Source organism: Monodon monoceros, unplaced genomic scaffold (assembly GCF_005190385.1).
Source record: "Monodon monoceros isolate NGI ecotype Baffin Bay Population unplaced genomic scaffold, NGI_Narwhal_1 Super_Scaffold_6, whole genome shotgun sequence".
Taxonomy (NCBI): Eukaryota; Metazoa; Chordata; class Mammalia; order Artiodactyla; family Monodontidae; genus Monodon; species Monodon monoceros.
The window spans coordinates 2,596,545-2,615,287 of NW_021703783.1; the positions used below are offsets into that span (position 1 = coordinate 2,596,545).

An 18,743-nucleotide genomic window follows, 5' to 3' on the forward strand; every position below is an offset into this window, starting at 1 on the left:
CATACCTTGATATGCTTTTATTAATTTGCTTGTAGAAGCTCTGAGGAAATTTAGGAAGTTTTATACAAAGTATTTAAATACAGTTATTTAAAATGAATATTAAGGATTTAAGTTATGTTTACTTTTTAGTGTACATTATTTTGTTTGTTTCAATTAAGGTGTTCGTGGTAAAAATTTAATATTACTTATTACAGAAAATAAACTTTTGTTTTTTTAACAGGTTGATCTTTACGTTTGTATGTTTTGTGGTCGGGGAAATAATGAAGATAAATTGCTGTTGTGTGATGGATGTGATGACAGCTATCATACATTTTGTTTAATTCCCCCACTACCTGATGTGCCCAAAGGAGACTGGAGGTGTCCTAAATGTGTCGCTGAGGTATAAGCCTAACCTTACCTTTTTGAATTAAGAACAGTAACACACACATACACATGTACAGTGAACACATTCCGTGAAGCTTCTTCTCCTGTCTCTTTGTTCTTCAGTGTTTGAAATCTCCAGGATTTTTAAAGAGTGATAGTGACTGGAAATGTAACAGTTTGTTTTTTAAAGGGTCTTTCTCTGACTGTTGGTTAGATAATTCTGTTTATTGCTGCAGACTTTGCTCAGAATATTCATATTCTTGGAAAACAATAAAAATGAAGAAGGTCTGTAGGTTATTTCTTTTTTCCTTTTTTTAAAAAGTAAAAATCAGACATGAAGCTCTAGAACTTAGGATTCATGCATCCAGTTTTCATGCTACCAAATAAACTGGTGGTATCTATTAACTTGTTTAAATTTTGACTTGATTGTACTAAATTGTCATTGAAAGATTATAATGATGTTATTATCATGAAATGTCTGGTCTGTTTTCTTATTTTAACAAAATGTGATAGGACGTTGGAGGGAAAGAGATGGTATATCTAGATGTAGTCAAAGATGGATATTTATGGCCTTTGAATTATTTATTTATTTATGGCTGTGTTGGGTCTTCGTTGCTGTGCGTGGGCTTTTCTCTATTGCGGCGAGCGGGGGCTACTCTTCATTGTGGTGCACAGCCTTCTCATTGTGGTGTCTTCTCTTGTTGTGGAGCACGGGCTCTAGGCACACGGGCTTCAGTAGTTGTGGCTCGCGGGCTCAGCAGTTGTGGCTCGTGGGCTCTAGAGTGCAGGCTCAATAGTTGTGGCGCACAGGCTTAGTTGCCATGTGGCATGTGGGATCTTCCCGGACCAGGGATCGAACCCATGTCCCCTGTATTGGCAGGCGGATTCTTAACCACTTGTGCTACCAGGGAAGTCCCTTGAATTATTTTTTATTTATTTTTCTCAAGGTTAGATGATTCAGTTCTACTCGAAGTCAGTATTTGTGTTAAGAAATTGGTCATGGTGGTTGATAGTATGAAAAAAAATCATTTTTCTAGCTAATTATCCTAGCAACCCGGTGAATATCCCTCTGTCCTTTACCTTTCCTCCCTCCATGAACATTTATTTTTTCCACTGAGGATAATAGACATCCCTGGGCTTGATTCCAGGTTGGTAGTCCTCCAGGTGTTTGTCTTGGTGCCAAAGCTTAGTGACAACTCCAAAGCCCAAAGCTGTCTCATTGCCACCTTCCTACTGGAAGGTGTGAAAATGCAGTTGAAGTTTAAGAACATTATTTCCTGACTCCACATTAATACTTGTTTTGCGGTCTAGAGTTGACTGGGTTTGCTTCACCTAGGGAAATGATCAAAGAAGGTAGTATCTGAGGGCCTTAATGCGTCCTTCAGTTCAGTTTCAGTAAGTTAATCTTAGATATTTTTTCTTCCCAGGAATGTAATAAACCTAGAGAAGCCTTTGGATTTGAACAAGCTGTACGAGAGTATACACTTCAGAGCTTTGGAGAGATGGCAGATAATTTTAAGTCTGACTATTTCAACATGCCAGTTCATGTGAGTATCTATCTTTTAGGTCACTTTGGGGAATATAAAAATTTATCTGATTCCAAAGCTTTTGCGTTGCTTTTTAAAAACTTTCATTATTTTGTAGAAAGCAGGGACAGCATAAAGAAGATGATAGAACACCAGATCTGAAGATTAGGGGCCTGGGATCTGTTTTTGTTTCTTTTACCCTCTGTCGTGGCAGTGTGCACTGTAGAGAAACCGACTTCGACCTTGCACTTGTTCTGCAGCGCCCTGGGAGCGCTGTCCTCTACAGGCAGGCACGGAGGGTGCGGCAGTTGCTGCTGTGGTTTAGTTATTTGTAGTATGAGGTTTGCTTCTTTCCCTGGGGGATCTTGGGCTTTAAAAAAATCCCTTTCGAAATAATTTGCCAAAGCTGTTAAAATTCAGCCTTGAGTTTTGTATTTCCTTTTCCTTCCTTATGTCCTGGGTCATCTTTATCCTTCTTAGTTGGAAAGCAGCTTGCAGAAGAAGGCAGTTCAAATTCATTATGTTTTTCTGAACATCTAAGTTGTCTTTAGCTTTTTCCCGTCGTCAGTCAGAAAAGCTAGGACTGCAGTCTTTTCAGCTCTGGGAATTGAGAAGGTTTTCTGTTTTTTCATGGGCTTTTGTTCACTTGACCTGTGTATTATGTCATAGTGGGTTATGGTTATAGAGAGTTGGTAATCTGTAATCTTTGTTTTCCCTGTGTAGATGGTTCCCACAGAACTAGTGGAGAAGGAATTCTGGCGGCTGGTGAGCAGCATTGAAGAAGATGTTATCGTAGAGTATGGAGCTGACATCTCCTCAAAAGACTTTGGAAGTGGATTTCCTGTAAAGGATGGTCGGAGAAAGATGCTGCCAGAAGAAGAGGTGCAGAGCACATAGTAGTATCCAGGTTTCTTACCCTGAAGCTGATTCAGCCTTTACATAGTAGAAAACTGCCTTTCTTTAATCTTAAGGGACCACGTTCATTTAAAATATTAAATACGTAGAATTTGGACAGTAAAAACAATCTTCAGTTTTGAAAACAATAAATTCAAAGTACCATTAAATATTATTTAACTTCGCATTTTATCAATTTTTTTTTTTTTTTTTTTTGCCGTACGTGGGCCTCTCACTTGTTGTGGCCTCTCCCATCGCGGAGCACAGGCTCCGGATGCGCAGGCTCAGCGGCCATGGCTCACGGACCCAGCCACTCCGCGGCATGTGGGATCCCCCCGGACCGGGGCACGCACCTGCGTCCCTTGCAGGTGGGGAGGTGGACTCTAAACCACTGTGCCACCAGGGAAGCCCTTAACTTTGCATTTTAAAACCAGTTAAATTGGTTTAAAACTTTAACTTTAGTTAAGATTTTGCCTAGCTCTTTCTGTTTGGAAATCTAGCAAGTGACAAGATTTTTTTAAAAAATTACATTTTACTGGTAGGTCCACAATTAATTTTCCTTTAACACCTGGGCAGGTAGGTTTTCAAATATGCATTTAAACTGTAACAGATAATGAAGTACTGTCACCTAGGAGATGACCTCTGTGTGTAAACCTGAATTAAGATGATCATTTATTTCTTTTTCTCTTTACTTTGGTCCTTGTCACCTTTTCTTTACCTTTGTAATTGGCAGTAATTGAGAGTTTTATCTCCTATTAAAAGAGTTAACACATGGTCAAAAAAAAAGTTACATAGTGGAGAAGGATATACAATTAAAAATATGGCCACTCTAGGTCTCTTAGGGCTACCATTGACATGGCATATCTTTTCCATTCTTTTACTTTGAAGCTGTTTGTATTTTGGAATCTGGTGTGTGTGTCTCTTATAGGCAGCATATGATTGAATCTTGCTTTTTTAAAAATCTAGTCTGAAGGCTGACTTATTTATTTATTTATTTATTTGTCTGTCTGTCTGTCTGCCTATTTAGCTAGCTAGCTAGCTAGCTAGTTAGCTGCGTTGGGTCTTTGTTGTTCCGCGTGGGCTTTTCTAGTTGCTGGGGGCTACTCTTTGTTGCGGTGCGCCGGCTTCTCATTGCGGTGCCTTCTCTTGTTGCAGAGTATGGGCTCTAGGCGCGTGGGCTTCAGTAGTTGCAGCACTTGGGCTCAGTAGTGCAGCTTGAGGACTCTAGGACACAGGCTCAGTAGTTGCGGCATGTGGGCTAAGTTGCCCTGTGGCATGTGGGATCTTCCTGGACCAGGGCTCAAATCCGTGTCCCCTGCACTGGCAGGCGGATTCTTAACCACTGTGCCACCAAGGAAACCCTATACAGATATATTTTATAGGAACAGTTCAGTGTTGAAATGTGTACATGTTCAATGTCACTGAATTAAAACCTGCTTTGTAGAAGTATAAAGAAATGCATCAACCTTAGTTTCTGCATACCCTTCCATTGGCAAATGGTAGGCAATTACCTGCTTATTGGGAAGAGGCTTTGTTTTACAGCTTTTAACTTTTTCTGAATTTCATTTTGGTTTTGAATTTTTAAGTTGCTCTTGAACAGATATTTATATCTTCTAATCTTAAGAGATAAGGTCGCAGAGTTTTTATTTTTTAATTTTTAAAATGTTTTATATATATATATATTTGCGGTACGCGGGCCTCTTACTGTTGTGGCCTCTCCCGTTGCAGAGCACAGGCTCCGGACGCGCAGGCTCGGCGGCCATGGCTCACTGGCCCAGCTGCTCCGCGGCATGTGGGATCTTCCCGGACCGGGGCACAAATCCGTGTCCCCTGCATCGGCAGGCGGACTCTCAACCACTGCGCCACCAGGGAAGCCCGGTCACAGAGTTTTTAAAGATTACTTTAAATGTGGTTAAATGTCAACCCTAAGTAAACAATATAGATATTAATCCTTCTGAATGTTTGAATTCTGTATGAATATTCATCTGTTTTTGCTTTTGCTCCATTCACCTTCATATAAGAATGTGGAGGGCTTCCCTGGTGGTGTAGTGGTTTAGAGTCCGCCTGCCGATGCCGGGGACGCGGGTTCGTGCCCCGGTCCGGGAGGATCCCACATGCCGCGGAGCGGCTGTGCCCGTGAGCCATGGCCGCTGAGTCTGCGCGCCCGGAGCCTGTGCTCCACAGTGGGAGAGGCCACAACAGTGAGAGGTCCGCGTACAGAAGAAAAAAAAAAAAAAACCAAAATGTTGAGAAATTTGGGCTTTAAAGACATCAGCATAGCATGAAGAGACAGGGATACAGCTCTTTTTTCTAGTCTGGGTCATCGATTTGCTATTTATTTCATAAGCAGTAACGTTTTACTCAGGATTCTGTTTTTATGTTGTAAGGTGGAGTGAGAGAACCCATTTGTACAAAAGGATTTTAAGGACTAATTAGACAGTGTATATAGAATCTCTGTATTTTTTATACTTATATTTTCTGTCAGTTTGTTACTCTTCTCTGGAAGTTACTCTTAGAAAAGTAGATACCTGCCATCTTTTCCCCAGGAATTGTGCATGTATGTTGAACTTCTGTATGAGTTAGTTTCTTGGCATCTGATAGCATGCTTCTCTGGTATCATAGTTTAGTGGAAAAGTACTTCTGAAGTTAATACATTTGTCTTATAAATACAAGTGCTCTACAAACAGGGCTTCTGAGGAATAAAAATAGGCATAGAACTTGAAACCTTGGAAACATTTTTTTCATCTTATCCTCTCTGTGTCGTAAATCACTGAATAAATCCTGTTAATTTATTTTTCATTATTTTCTATGGGATTGGCTTCTTTTCAGTCCCACTACCACCGTCCTTGTCTCCGTCCTGTCATGTCATGTTGGGATAATTGCCGTGGTCTTACACAGTGATCACTTGTGTTGGGGGTTCCCCAGAGCTGCTCAGGTTCGCTGGGAACTCATGACTGTGACTTATTACAGTGAAAGGATATAAAGTAAAATCAGCAAAGGGAAAACAAGATGTGTGGTCAAAGTCTGGAGGTAGCCAGTTGGAAGCATTCAAGAGCCCTCTCTCCCTGGAGTCACACAGGATGCACTTAGGTACTCCAGCATCAGACTGACACCATGTGTGAAGCATCGCCCACCAGGGAGGCTCATTAGAGACCCAGAGCTCAGGGTTCTTATAAGCGGCTGGTGACATAGGCACCTTCTGCCTAACACATAGCAAAATTCCAGACCCCCAGAAGGAGATTGGGCGTGCATAAACCACACTGTACAGCACTGCGAGCCACCCTGTGTCAGTGTCACGAACTGTTTACCGTGCAGCTTTCCAGATGCCAGCCAGGGGCCGAACTTGAAACGGGCCTTTTTTTTTTTTTTTAAATAAATGTATTTATTTTTTATTTTTGGCTGCGTTGGGTCTTCGTTGCGGCACGTGGGCTTTTCTCTGGTTGCAGCGAGTGGGGGCTACCTTCGTTGTGGCATGCAGGCTTCTCATTGTGGTGGCTTTGCTTGTTGGGAGCACGGGCTCTAGGTGCGCAGGCTTCAGTAGTTGTGGCGCACGGGCTTAGTTGTTCCGCGGCATGTGGGATCTTCCTGAACCAGGGCTCGAATCCGTGTCTCCTGCATTGGCAGGCAGATTCTTAACCACTGCGCCACTAGGGAAGCCCTGAAGCGGGCCTTTTGAAGGGTAGCTGTCTTAGGCTTGCTCTGTTAAAGTAGCTTTTCTGAACACTGCCACTCTCTGCAGTCTCTCTCATGCATTGCTTTCAGTTAAAATTTTAAGATTGGTGGGTCTTGGGGAGTTCATTTTGCAGTTCTGTCTATTTTAGTTTGAAATTTTCTGTAATCAAAAATTTTAAGATAAATATAAAAATATTTAAGATGTTTATCATATTGTTTCGCTTTTCAAAATCTGTTTTATTTCCCTTTTGAATATAGGATATCATCCAAGCTTCTTAGTCTGAAATTTAAGGTTAAAGATCCAGTCTTCTTTTCTGGTCTTATTTCCTGCTTTTCTGAGTATGACCATTCCACTCTGCCTCTTTACCAGCCAGACCAGTATATTCTGTCTCTTGTCATTTACCTTCAAATCTTACCTAGTCTTCCAAGATCAACCCAGGTTTTTCCTTTTCCACCAAGTTTTCTTATTGATCCAGACTCATGATGATGACTATTTTGTTGTCCTCTGAAGAACTATATAATTTACTAATTTATCTGTGTTTGGAGTTTAATATATATTGTCTCATCTTGGAACTTTTTGTATGTAGGCCTGGTCTCTTCACCTAGTTTCAGTATTTGTTCAGCCAACTAAAAAATATATTGAGTAGTATTTTTGAAAACTGCTTTTTTTTTTTTTAAAGCCTATTGAGGGTAGGAATCATATCTCTTTATTATTCCGTATTGGGATTCCTAGTTAAACCTTTGTTGGAATTTCTTCTATCCTCTGTAACTCTTAGCTACACTTTTATAATTTCCTTATCTCTGTGCCGCATTATGGATGATATCCTCAAATCAGTCTTCTGGTTCACAGATTCTCCCTTCAGCTTTGTCACTGGCTATTTAACCTCTTAATTTGAGGGTTTTATTTTTAATTCTGTATTATCGAAACTTTCAAATGTATAAAACTAAACATAGTAATGAACTTCCCTCCCTCCCTACCTGGCATCCAGGTTCAACAGTTATCAGCCTTCTAATAGAAGGCGGTTGGATTCTCTTACCTATTTTTGCATTCAGTCTGTTGCAATATCACATCACATATGCTCTGGAAAACTCACACTACGTTTCTGCAAGAATGAGAGCGAAAAAGGCAAATAACATCTTAGAATTATTATGAATGTAGTTTGACTTTGCAGGTCCCCTGAAATAGGCTTGGGTTCCTTAGACCCCACTTTGAGGACTGCTCTGCACAAGGATAATAGCACTTTGAGTCTGTACCGCATACCGCTTCAGAGGTGGGTGTTTGAAACCCATGTCCGGAGCTTATGTCCGGTTAGAAACCGCTATGAAAACTCAGACAACAGCTTTCCGTTTTCATTCTGGCTGTGCTTTCTTTCTTTGTTTTTGGAAACTGCGAATTCTTTTTTCTCTTGAGTTCATCTATGAGGCAAAATTTTTTTTGATGTTGTAAATAGATGTGTTTGTGGGAGTTGGGGGTGCTTTCTGCACCATCTTGGTCTTCAGTGTTGCCACAGATTCAGGATTCTGTATCTTATTATGTTTTGTCTTCACAGTATCTGGCACCATTCTGTAAATATAGTGGTAAACATTTTGGGAAGTTATGTTACTGGGGATAAAGTCGAAATATAATAGCGACCTATTAAAATGAGTCTTACAGTATTTTACTGGTAAGCTATGGGGGCAGGTGGGGAGTAATAAAAAGCCTTATATGCTTCAGAGTAAACCAGAGATACCTGAAATAATTAAAGGGAAATATAAATAACACTTAGGAGATAGGATTAAATATTTAGGAATATGAGTTACATGTAGAGAGCAAAGAGCATAGATTCTATGGACTAGATTATTGTAATTATTATAAAATTTTTCCTTTTGTTTTTGAAGACTCCCTTGAGGTTTCTATTGGGCACTTGTCATTTCTGATCTCTTAACTTACATTTTTTTCCTTTTGTAGGAATATGCGCTTTCTGGTTGGAACTTGAATAACATGCCTGTTCTAGAGCAGTCTGTTCTTGCACATATCAATGTGGACATCTCTGGCATGAAGGTGCCGTGGCTTTATGTGGGAATGTGCTTCTCTTCCTTTTGCTGGCACATCGAAGATCACTGGAGCTATTCCATCAACTACTTGCACTGGTGTGTACAGTCTTTGTTAACAGCACACATACTTAGTGACCTTTCTAAAGGTGTAACAGTGTTAGATGATGTGTTAGGGAGAGCTTACTTGAAAGTATTTTGTACCCCAAAGTTGGATAATGTACTGTGTAGAGGTCTCAGGGTACAACATGTCAGACACTTTCCCTCTTCAAGTATGTGCATGCAGCAGAGCCTCGAGTTTCAGACCCAACTATACTACATTTAGCGTACATGAAAATTTCTTTGGTATAACTTTTGAAATGCAAGGCAGGATATTTTTTAAAGTTTATATAATTAAGATCTGACTAACCTTCAGTATTTAAGGTTGAAATTTGAAAAATTTCAAATTGAAATTTTTGATTTTTTTTTTCCTTTTTAATAACATTTTCTCTAAAAATGCCTGTTACATGTGTATTCATTAAATTTTTTCGCTGGTTTATTTGTTTCACACCCACAGCTTTTATTTACTTATCCAGTTCCTTGTCCAGTATTCTGATCTTAACCAAATGATGTATTCCTCTCCATTTGAAAGATACTGCTCAGATCACACTATGCACTGGAAAGCTAATGGTTTTCTTTCTCTGCTTCATTGCTGTGCTGTGTAATATGATAGCTTCTAGCCACATGTGGCTATTTAAATTAGTTAAGATTAAGTAAAATTAAAGTTTACTTCCTCAGTTGCAGTAACCGCATTTTAAGTGCTTTATTGTCACTTGTGACTAGTGGCTCCTGCGTTACCCAGCATAGATGCAGAACATTTCCAGTCATCTCAGTAAGTTTCTATAGAGACAGCACGGTTAATTGTATGAGGGTTAAGAAATTCAGCTATTCTGTAGATAGCATGACTAATTAAATCCAGTTCCTTAAAGTTCAACTTAGTATTATAAATAGAACTCTAGTCCACTAAAGTCTAGTGTATTAATGATGCCAAGTGTTTGGTCTTAAGATTCATGGACAGAACTATATTCAGGGTTTCAACAATTTCTCGCCTTGGCTTATTTCCTTGGATAGTAAAATTGAACTCAATGAAGTTATGTAAAAGTACTCTAAAGGGCAGTGACTTTTACTTTGATCATTGTGGGGATAATTGGAATGTCCAGTGGACCTGTGAATCAGGCAGTATGTCAGTATCCTTTGGAACAATGCTTGCTTTTCATATAGCATCTTTCCTATTTGAAGATGCTGTTTAGTGATCTACCTTAAAGAGTTTATATACTTTGAATTACTTTTCTGTAGTGATAAGTACGTACCTACCTATCCATATACTCTTGCCTTACCCCCTATTATGAATAATAGCACAGATTTTTGAGATGGTTGCTAGGATTCAGGGCATATAATCTATGGCCATGGAGCAAGACAAAGTTAATTATAATTTAGTGGATTTGAATCAGATACCCTGGCCTCATTGGCACCATGCTCTACCTAGATAAACAGTTATTTCTTTTGCTAGGGGGGAGCCAAAGACATGGTATGGTGTGCCATCTCATGCTGCAGAACAACTGGAGGAGGTGATGAGGGAGCTGGCCCCTGAGTTATTTGAATCCCAGCCTGATCTCCTACATCAGTTAGTCACCATCATGAACCCCAATGTGCTAATGGAGCATGGTGTGCCTGTGAGTCTTTTTGCATCTCCCTTCAGTATTTAAAATTTAAAGTTATGTACGCTTTTGATTAGAGTCACAGTATATGCTTGTTTTGTAATGGGAAATAAAAGATCACATCATCTTCGAGCCAAATTAGAATTTATACTCTGAAGGGAACAACATTTATTTGATTAAGAATGGGGTGTTGTAAAGTATGAATCACATTTACCTTATGTATAGCAACCTATCAGAATAGCCATGTTTTCAGTATATCCTGCTTTTAATAAAAATCTCATATTCTTTATTATCCCCATTTAACCAAAGTATAAGTATTTTAAGTGGTTGTTCTAATAACTAATGCTTATCCTTGTGGAGATCATAGTCCCATATTTCGTATAAAGATTTCATAGCCTCTTTTTCACATGAGATAATGAAGTAAAAATATACAATGAATACCTCTTCTGCTTTTAAACTTTTAGGTTTGAAAATGATTATTAAATTTAAGCTACGAACACCTGATAAAGTATAAATTTAATGTTCGCTGCATGTAGTCAAGTAGTCATCATAACCTTATTAAGAAAGCAGATCGAGTGATAGTAATGTTACTTTGTCTTTAAAGAGTAAATTTATGCAGAATCTGGGACTTTTCAGAAGACATAGTATTGTCATAAAACAAAGAGATTCAGGAAAACTGATGTGGGGGGGTCTCTCCATATGACATATGAGCTAATCAGTTAGTTTCCAGAAAAAATTATCCAAAAGTAGGATGAAATTCCATCCTTTCCCACTGTTTACAACACAGGAATGAAAGGAATAAAAGAAAAATTCTCTTAACTGTAAAAATTTTATTAGGTTAGGAAACTAGTAGCTCATGAGAGCAGCATTTTCTCCTTGAAAATTCCTTTAGGCTGTGAACTCTTGTCATGAATTACTGTAATTTACAGTGACTATTTTAAGAAGGTGAAACTGACTGCTTCTTCAAGCCTGATACTGTTTTCTGGTCTGTGTAGGTTAATGCTTTACTGTTGCAAAGTTTGAAAAATGCTTCTGAAACTGACATAAAATGTTTCCCTTTTTTGTTGTTTTTCTTCTGTTTTGTTTTTGTACCCTGTTCCCAATTTGCATTTAGGTGTATAGGACGAATCAGTGTGCTGGCGAGTTTGTTGTGACGTTTCCTCGGGCCTATCACTCTGGATTTAATCAAGGCTACAACTTCGCTGAGGCTGTGAACTTCTGTACTGCTGACTGGGTCTGTTCCATAGCAAGTAGCTGTTGTGTCTACTAACAGCCCCGGAAAATGCATCTTAATTGCTGTGCTTGCTTAGTTGGGGAGGGGAGGGCCCACGGATATTTCAGTGGAAACTCGAATGTCTGTTGCCATTTACAGAGTTCCAGGTAGTTTTTATTTGGAAGATTTTATAGTTCGTTATTTCTCATTTGCTACTTCCTCATTTTATTTGAATTTTAAATGGGCAGTTGATGTTTTCTGAATCTTTTTCTGAGAATGTAATTCCTCTAGTCTTTGCTTTCTCTGAGCGCTTTTGGACTTTAGAAGGGTGACCACATCTTTTCAAGAATTAATTGTACCACGTTTACAAATGTCTAGCTCTGATTTTTATCTTAAAATATCCAGTTCTGATTTTTATCTTAAAATATTCCTTTATTTTTTTCCTTCTGATAATTAGGTGATTTTATTCTTCCTGCTATTTTATGTTTTCTATATTCTTTTAAAAAAATTTATTTTAAAGGGTAGCTATAATATTGAGATCTCTGTGGGCTGCACTTTTGTGTAAATGGTATTGCCATTGATTGCTATTTTGCTTTTAAATGAGGTAGATATCAAAAAGTAATTAGTTATTTTTACGTCATGTCGGTGGGGAAAAGACTGCAAACCTATCATGCACTCTTGTTTTTTTTTGACTGTGCCACGTGGCATGTGGGCTCTTAGTGCCCCAACCAGGAATTGAACCCGCAGCCCCTGCCGTGGAAGCATGGAGTCCTAACCACTGGACCACCAGGAAAGTCCCTTGGGCAGCACTTTTTTTTTTTTTTTTGCGGTACATGGGCCTCTCACTGTTGTGGCCTCTCCCGTTGCGGAGCACAGGCTCCGGATGCGCAGGCTTAGCGGCCATGGCTCACGGGCCCAGCCGCCCCGTGGCACGTGGGATCTTCCCGGACCGGGGCATGAACCCGTGTCCCCTGCATCAGCAGGTGGACTCTCAACCACTGCGCCACCCGGGAAGCCCGGGCAGCACTTCTTGTTTTTTGTTTTTTGTGGGTTTTTTTGGCTCTGTTGGGTCTTCGTTGCCGCACGCAGGCTTTCTCTAGTTGTGGCGAGCGGGGGCTACTCTTTGTTGTGGTGCGCAGGCTTCTTGTTGCGGAGCACGGGCTCTAGGTGCACAGGCTCAGTAGTCGTGGCTTGCGGGCTCTAGAGCACAGGCTCAGTAGTTGTGGTGCATGGGCTTAGTTGCTCCGCGGCATGTGGGATCTTCCTGGACGAGGGCTTGAACCCGTGTCCCCTGCCTTGGCAGGTGGTTTCTTAACCACTTCATCACCAGGGAAGTCCCGGGACAGCACTTTTAATTTCACTGGTCCTAATTTTTTTTTTACCTACTGTGTAAAGATGCTAAGGTTCACTTAACCTCAAACAAGTGAGATGATATTTGTGAGAGAAGGGTGATATAAATGAAAAGTAAAAGCAGCTTTGTATCCGGAATGAAGTGATGGTACTGATTTTTATAAGCCACAGTGGACAATCAGTTGTATTTTATGTGGCTTCCTTGTATATTGTATCAATAATAATTAAAAACTGCAAATCCTACAGTTTTGTTTTTCTTCTTGCTCTTGTTTTAAGTATTTGAGAAACGTTTAAAGAGTAAATTTCTGAGAATTAAGAAATGAAAGAATTGTATATTGTTATTAGACAAGATAGTCGCCAATCATAAGCTCAGTATATATATTTTCTTGGGAAAGATTGTTTCTTTGGAAGAGTCCGGAAATAATGCTTGATTCAGAGATAGTCTTGTACTCTGAAACTCTGATTCCTGTGATTCCCTTCTGCCTTTCTCAGAATGGAGGCGAGCTCTAAAAGGTGTTCTTAAAGGTCCACTTTCTAATTTTTTCTCTTTTTTATTATGGTTTTCAAATACAAACCAAAACTTCAGACACCCAGGTTTTTCCACTTGAGGGAAGGAAAGAAGCTAGAGAGAGAGTGTTTGTGTAGCATAGCTAGTATCAATTTGTTTTAAAGCTTGATAGATTTTCAGAAGTTATCTTAAAAAGTGTAGCTGTTGATTTATGAAAAGTGATCATTTAGTGATTTATTTCACTTAGGAAAATTAAAGTATATAATCTCATGGTTTCACTTTGAATTCTCTTTAGGCCAGACTGGTAGTTTTAAAAATAATCTCTAGATGCTAAAATCTAAATTGTCTTTTGCTTTGGTCCTTATAAAAAATAAAGTTAGTCCATGTGAACTGCTTAAGTAGTGCTTTCTTCCCCTCCCTCCCTCCCTACCTTGTATTGATAGTAGCATCTGTCTGTTCTGTGGAAACATCAATGCTGAATATGTCCAGTTATCCCTTGATAGCCTGAAAAATTTTTTTCTTTTTCCTATAAGAGCAATCTCATACTAGACTGGTCTAAAAGAGTTTGCTGCCTCATTTATATATCAAGGAACTCATGCTTCTTGAGGTACATAATGAGTAGAAAATCAGCTTAGGCCAGCAGCTCAACATCTCACATTATGGGAATTTCCTGTGGGAAGGCCTTTGAAATTCTTGCTGGGTGGTAAGGGTTTAATACTTACAGTTACCTCTTATGCTCAAATGGACGTTGTTATTCTCTGTTCTTTATAATAAAAGAGAGGATCTGGGGGGTAAGTAGTGGTTCTGTTCTGGAATGTGTTATAAGCAAGTAATTTAATTTGAGAATCTTGTTTTCAGTTGCCCATTGGCCGTCAGTGTGTCAGTCATTACCGTCGGCTGAGGCGCCATTGTGTCTTCTCGCACGAGGAACTGATTTTCAAGATGGCAGCAGATCCGGAATGCTTGGACGTGGGGCTTGCCGCCATGGTGTGCAAGGAGTTGACTCTCCTGACTGAAGAGGAGACACGGTTAAGGGAGTCTGTTATGCAGATGGTGAGTTTGCTGAGTACGTTTCCTGTAGTTGATACTGCTCACGGGATATACCAAAATTTAAACCTGTGGAAAGAATCCATTTTCATCTTTGATTCCTTTAGAAGTTGAACGCAAAAATTACTGGTTTGGAGAAGATTTCCCACTTCTGTACTTGCCGTTTTGGTTTCTTTAAGTTGAAAAAGTTTTAGGAATCTTGATGTCTTCATCTCCAGAGTTTTAAAAATGCAGTCCTATCAGGTAGAATTTCTTAGGTATGTATGTATTTTTTAAAATCTCCTACATATAGTATTACTTCTTTAAGCAAGAAAATTCAAAATTTTTTTTCTCTCTCAGCTTTGTAATTGAATAAAAATTATGTTTCTGGTGATTGCAGACTGTCAGAGTTAATCAATCTGTGTTTCCCTGCATTCTAAGTTTTTAATGAATATAAGAAGGACCGAATAACCCAGCGTTGGGATTTTGAATGCTTAGAATAAACTAAACATTGATCATATTGAAATGGGTAGTAAATGAGAAAATCTATGTCTTCAGCCACATCTAGGCCCATTTTCCCTAACCCTCCCTACATAGGTAGCCTCACTGGGTTTGTACCATGCTTCCTCCTGCTCTCGTACAGTCCACTTTCTTTCTTTCTTTTTTTTAAATAAATTTATTTATTTTTGGCTGCGTTGGCTCTTTGTTGCTGTGCGCGGGCTTTCTCTAGTTGCAGCGAGTGGTGGCTGTTCTTCCTTGTGGTGCGTGGGCTTCTCATTGCGGTGGCTTCTCTTGTTGCAGAGCACGGGCTCTAGGCGCGTAGGCTCAGTAGTTGTGGCTCGCGGGCTCTAGAGCGCAGGCTCAGTAATTGTGGAGCACGGGCTTAGTTGCTCCGCGGCATGTGGGATCTTCCCAGACCAGGGCTCGAACCCGTGTCCCCTGCGTTGGCAAGCAGATTCTTAACCACTGCACCACCAGGGAAGCCCTAGACCTGAAGAGTCTTAAGACAGTGAAAATAGTTTTAAGCTAAGGAAGAATACAGTGGACTAGCAATTTGGATCTGAAAAGTAAAGCTGATCCAATTTAACTACTCTGCTCATTGGCACAAATGGGGGAAAAAATCTATAAAAGAAAATATAAAACTATATATTTTAGAAATGATATAAATACTATTATTACAAAATATTTAAATGCTGGTTATTTTTAAGAATTTAAGTTGACTTAGAAATAAGAATATTTGCTAAATGGTTAGCTTTGTTTTTCTATTTATTTGAATTACCTGTGAAAGAAACAAGAAAGAGTAAGATGCAAATGCATCTTCTTAGAACATTTTTTTTTACATTTTGGGGATACGTTAATATATGCCTGATAGTTACTATTCTCACTTTATACCTGTATTCTTAAAGTTTTGTTTTGATTATGTTCATTTATTTATTTATTTGTTTGTTTGTTTTAAATAAATTATTTATTTATTTTTGTCTGTGTTGGGTCTTCGGTGCTGTGCGCAGGCTTTCTCTAGTTGCGGTGAGCAGGGGCCACTCTTCGTTGCAGTGCGAGGGCTTCTCACTGTCATGGCCTCTCTTGTTGTGGAGCACAGGCTCCAGGCGTGCAAGCTTCAGTAGTTGTGTCACGCGGGCTCAGTAGTTGTGGCTTGCGGGTTCTAGAGTGCAGGCTCAATAGTTGTGGCATGCGGGCTCGGTAGTTGTGTTTCGCGGGCTCTAGAGCTCAGGCTCTGTAGTTGTGGCGTGCAGGCCTAGTTGCTCCGCGGCATGTGGGATCCTCCTGGGCCAGGGCTCGAACCTGTGTCCCCTGCACTGGCAGGCAGATTCTTAACCACTGTGCCCCCAGGAAAGCCCTGATCAAGGTTTTTTTATTAACCTTTTGTATTTTATTATTTGTTTTAACAAGACTTTTTTTTTTTTAGAGTGTTTTAAGTTCATAACAAAGTGAGAGAAGGTCCAGAGAGTTCCCATTTATCCCCTGCCCCACCCATGCACAGCCTCCTGTGTTACCAGTATCCCCCACCAGAGAGGGACGTTTTTTATAATTGATGAACCTACACTGACGCACCATAATCACCCCAAATCCATAGTTTATATTATGGTTCACTCTTAGTGTTGTGTATTTTATGGCTTTGGACGAATATATAACAACATGTATCCATCATTAAGGTATCATACAGAGTATTTTCACTTCCCTGTTTATCTTCTCTGCCCCCCAAACCCCTGGCAAACACTGATCTTTTCACTATCTATAGTCTTGCCTTTTCCAGATTGTCATATAGTTGAAATCATACAGTATGTCGCCTCTTCTGAATGCCTTCTTTCACTTAGTAATATGTGTTTAAGGTTCTTCTGTGTCTTTTCATGGCTCAATACCTCATTTCTTTTTGGCACTGAATAATAATTCGTTGCCTGGGTGGTTTATTTAACCATTCACCTACTGAAGGACATCGATTGCCTCCACGTTTTGGTAATATGAATAAAGCTGCTGTAAACATGTGTATGCAGGTTATTGTGTGGACGTAATTTTCAACTGTTTGTGGGCTCTCTATTCTGTTCCATTGATCTATTTGTCTATTTTTTCGTTAATACCACCACATTGTCTTGGTTACTACTGTAGTTTTTATAGTAAGTCTTGAAGTTGAGTAGTGTCAGTCCTCCAACTTTGTTCTTCAGTGTTGAGTTGGATATTATGGGTCTTTTGCCTTTCTATATAAATTTTAGAATTAGTTTGTCAATATCCATAAAATAACTTGCTGGAATTTTGATTGGGATTGCACTGAATCTACAGATTTAAGTTGGGAATAAGTGACATCTTGACAGTATTGAGTTTATCTGTGAACGTGGAATATCTCTCTGTTTACTTAGTTCTTTGATTTCATTCATTAGTTTTGTAGTTTTCTTCCTTGTACATATTTTGTTCAATACCTTAGTACAGTTAAACCTTGAACAATATGGGGGTTAGGGGTGGCAACCCTCCACTGAATTGAAAATCCACGTAGAATTTATAGTCAGGGCCTTCCGTGGTGGTGCAGTGGTTAAGAATCTGCCTGCCAATGCGGGGACATGGGTTTGAGCCCTCGTCTGGGAAGATCCCACATGCCGCAGAGCAACTAAGCCTTTGCACCACAACTACTGAAGCCCACACACCCTAGAGCCTGCGAGCCACAACTACTGAGAACGTGAGCCACAACTACTGAAGCCTGCGCACTCTAGGGCCTGCGTGTTGCAACTACTGAGCCCACGTGCTGCAGCTACTGAAGCCTGCGTGCCTAGAGCCTATGCTCCACAACAAGAGAAGCCACCGCAATGAGAAGCCCACGCACTGCAACAAAGAGTGGCCCCCACTTGCCACAACTAGAGAGAAATACCACGCACAGCAACGAAGACCCAATGCAGCCAAAAGATAAATAAATAAAATAAAATTACTTAAAAAAATTTATGGTCAGCCCTCTGTATACGCTGTTCTTTTGCACACATGATTCCGCATCTGTAGATTTAGCCAACCACAGACTGTACAGTACTGTAGTATTTACTATTGAAAAAAAATCTGAATGTAAGTGGATCCACAGAGTTCAAACCTGTGTTGTCCAAGGGTCAACTGTATTTCATTTTTAGGAGTGCTAATGAAATGGCATTATGTTTTTAATTTCACATTCCACTTGTTCATTGCTGGTATATAGGAAAGAAATACTTTTTTTTTTTTTTTTTTTTTTTTTTGCGGTACACGGGCCTCTCACTGCTGTGGCCTCTCCCGTTGCGGAGCACAGGCTCCGGACGCGCAGGCTCAGCGGCCATGGCTCACAGGCTCAGCCGCTCCATGGCATATGGGATCTTCCCGGACTGGGGCACGAACCCACGTCCCCTGCATCGGCAGGCGGACTCTCAACCACTGCGCCACCAGGGAAGCACAATGACTGGAATTCTTTACTGTAAAACTTCTCTGATCTGTTAATATGCTGGTATTTGTTAATCTTTAAGTTGGAAGGGATATAATACACAGCATTTACCTTCCGCCAGATTTACTTCTTTATTTACTGGTGTGTAAGTACCTTGCTCAAGTAAGTAGAAACTGTAAACAGAACCCCCTTGTCTATTAAATGGAAGTCTTTGTAAAATGCACTTCAAGTGTCTTTACTTTCTTAAAGTGGCATGCTGAATTTGATAAGCTTTTTTTTTTAACTTTGATATTTTTTTATTGACATATAGTTGATTTACAATGTTGTTAATTTCTGCTATATGGCAGAGTGATTCAGTTTTACATATATACTTTTTTACATTATGGTTTATCACAGGATATTGAATATAGTTCTTTGTTCTATACAGTAGGATCTTGTTGTTTATCCATTCTGTATATAAAAGATTAACTTTCTTGGGAATTCCCTGGTGGTCCAGTGGTAGGACTTCGCACTCTCACTGCTGAGGGCCCAGGGTTCAGTCCCTGGTCGGGGAACTAAGATC

General features: G+C 39.8%; 1 protein-coding gene across 4 annotated transcripts in view; it reads left to right on the top strand.

Annotated features, from left to right (window-relative positions):
- The window catches only part of KDM5A (lysine demethylase 5A), a 98,095-nt gene that overhangs the window by 21,766 nt on the left and 57,586 nt on the right, over window positions 1–18,743 (top strand). For all 4 annotated transcript variants that reach the window (XM_029205266.1, XM_029205267.1, XM_029205264.1 and 1 more), the window contains 7 exons: window positions 221–379; window positions 1,791–1,910; window positions 2,613–2,771; window positions 8,404–8,585; window positions 10,036–10,198; window positions 11,298–11,417; window positions 14,113–14,307. In XM_029205266.1, the coding sequence (XP_029061099.1) occupies window positions 221–379; window positions 1,791–1,910; window positions 2,613–2,771; window positions 8,404–8,585; window positions 10,036–10,198; window positions 11,298–11,417; window positions 14,113–14,307 (1,098 nt within the window). The remainder of the gene's footprint in view (window positions 1–220; window positions 380–1,790; window positions 1,911–2,612; window positions 2,772–8,403; window positions 8,586–10,035; window positions 10,199–11,297; window positions 11,418–14,112; window positions 14,308–18,743) is intronic.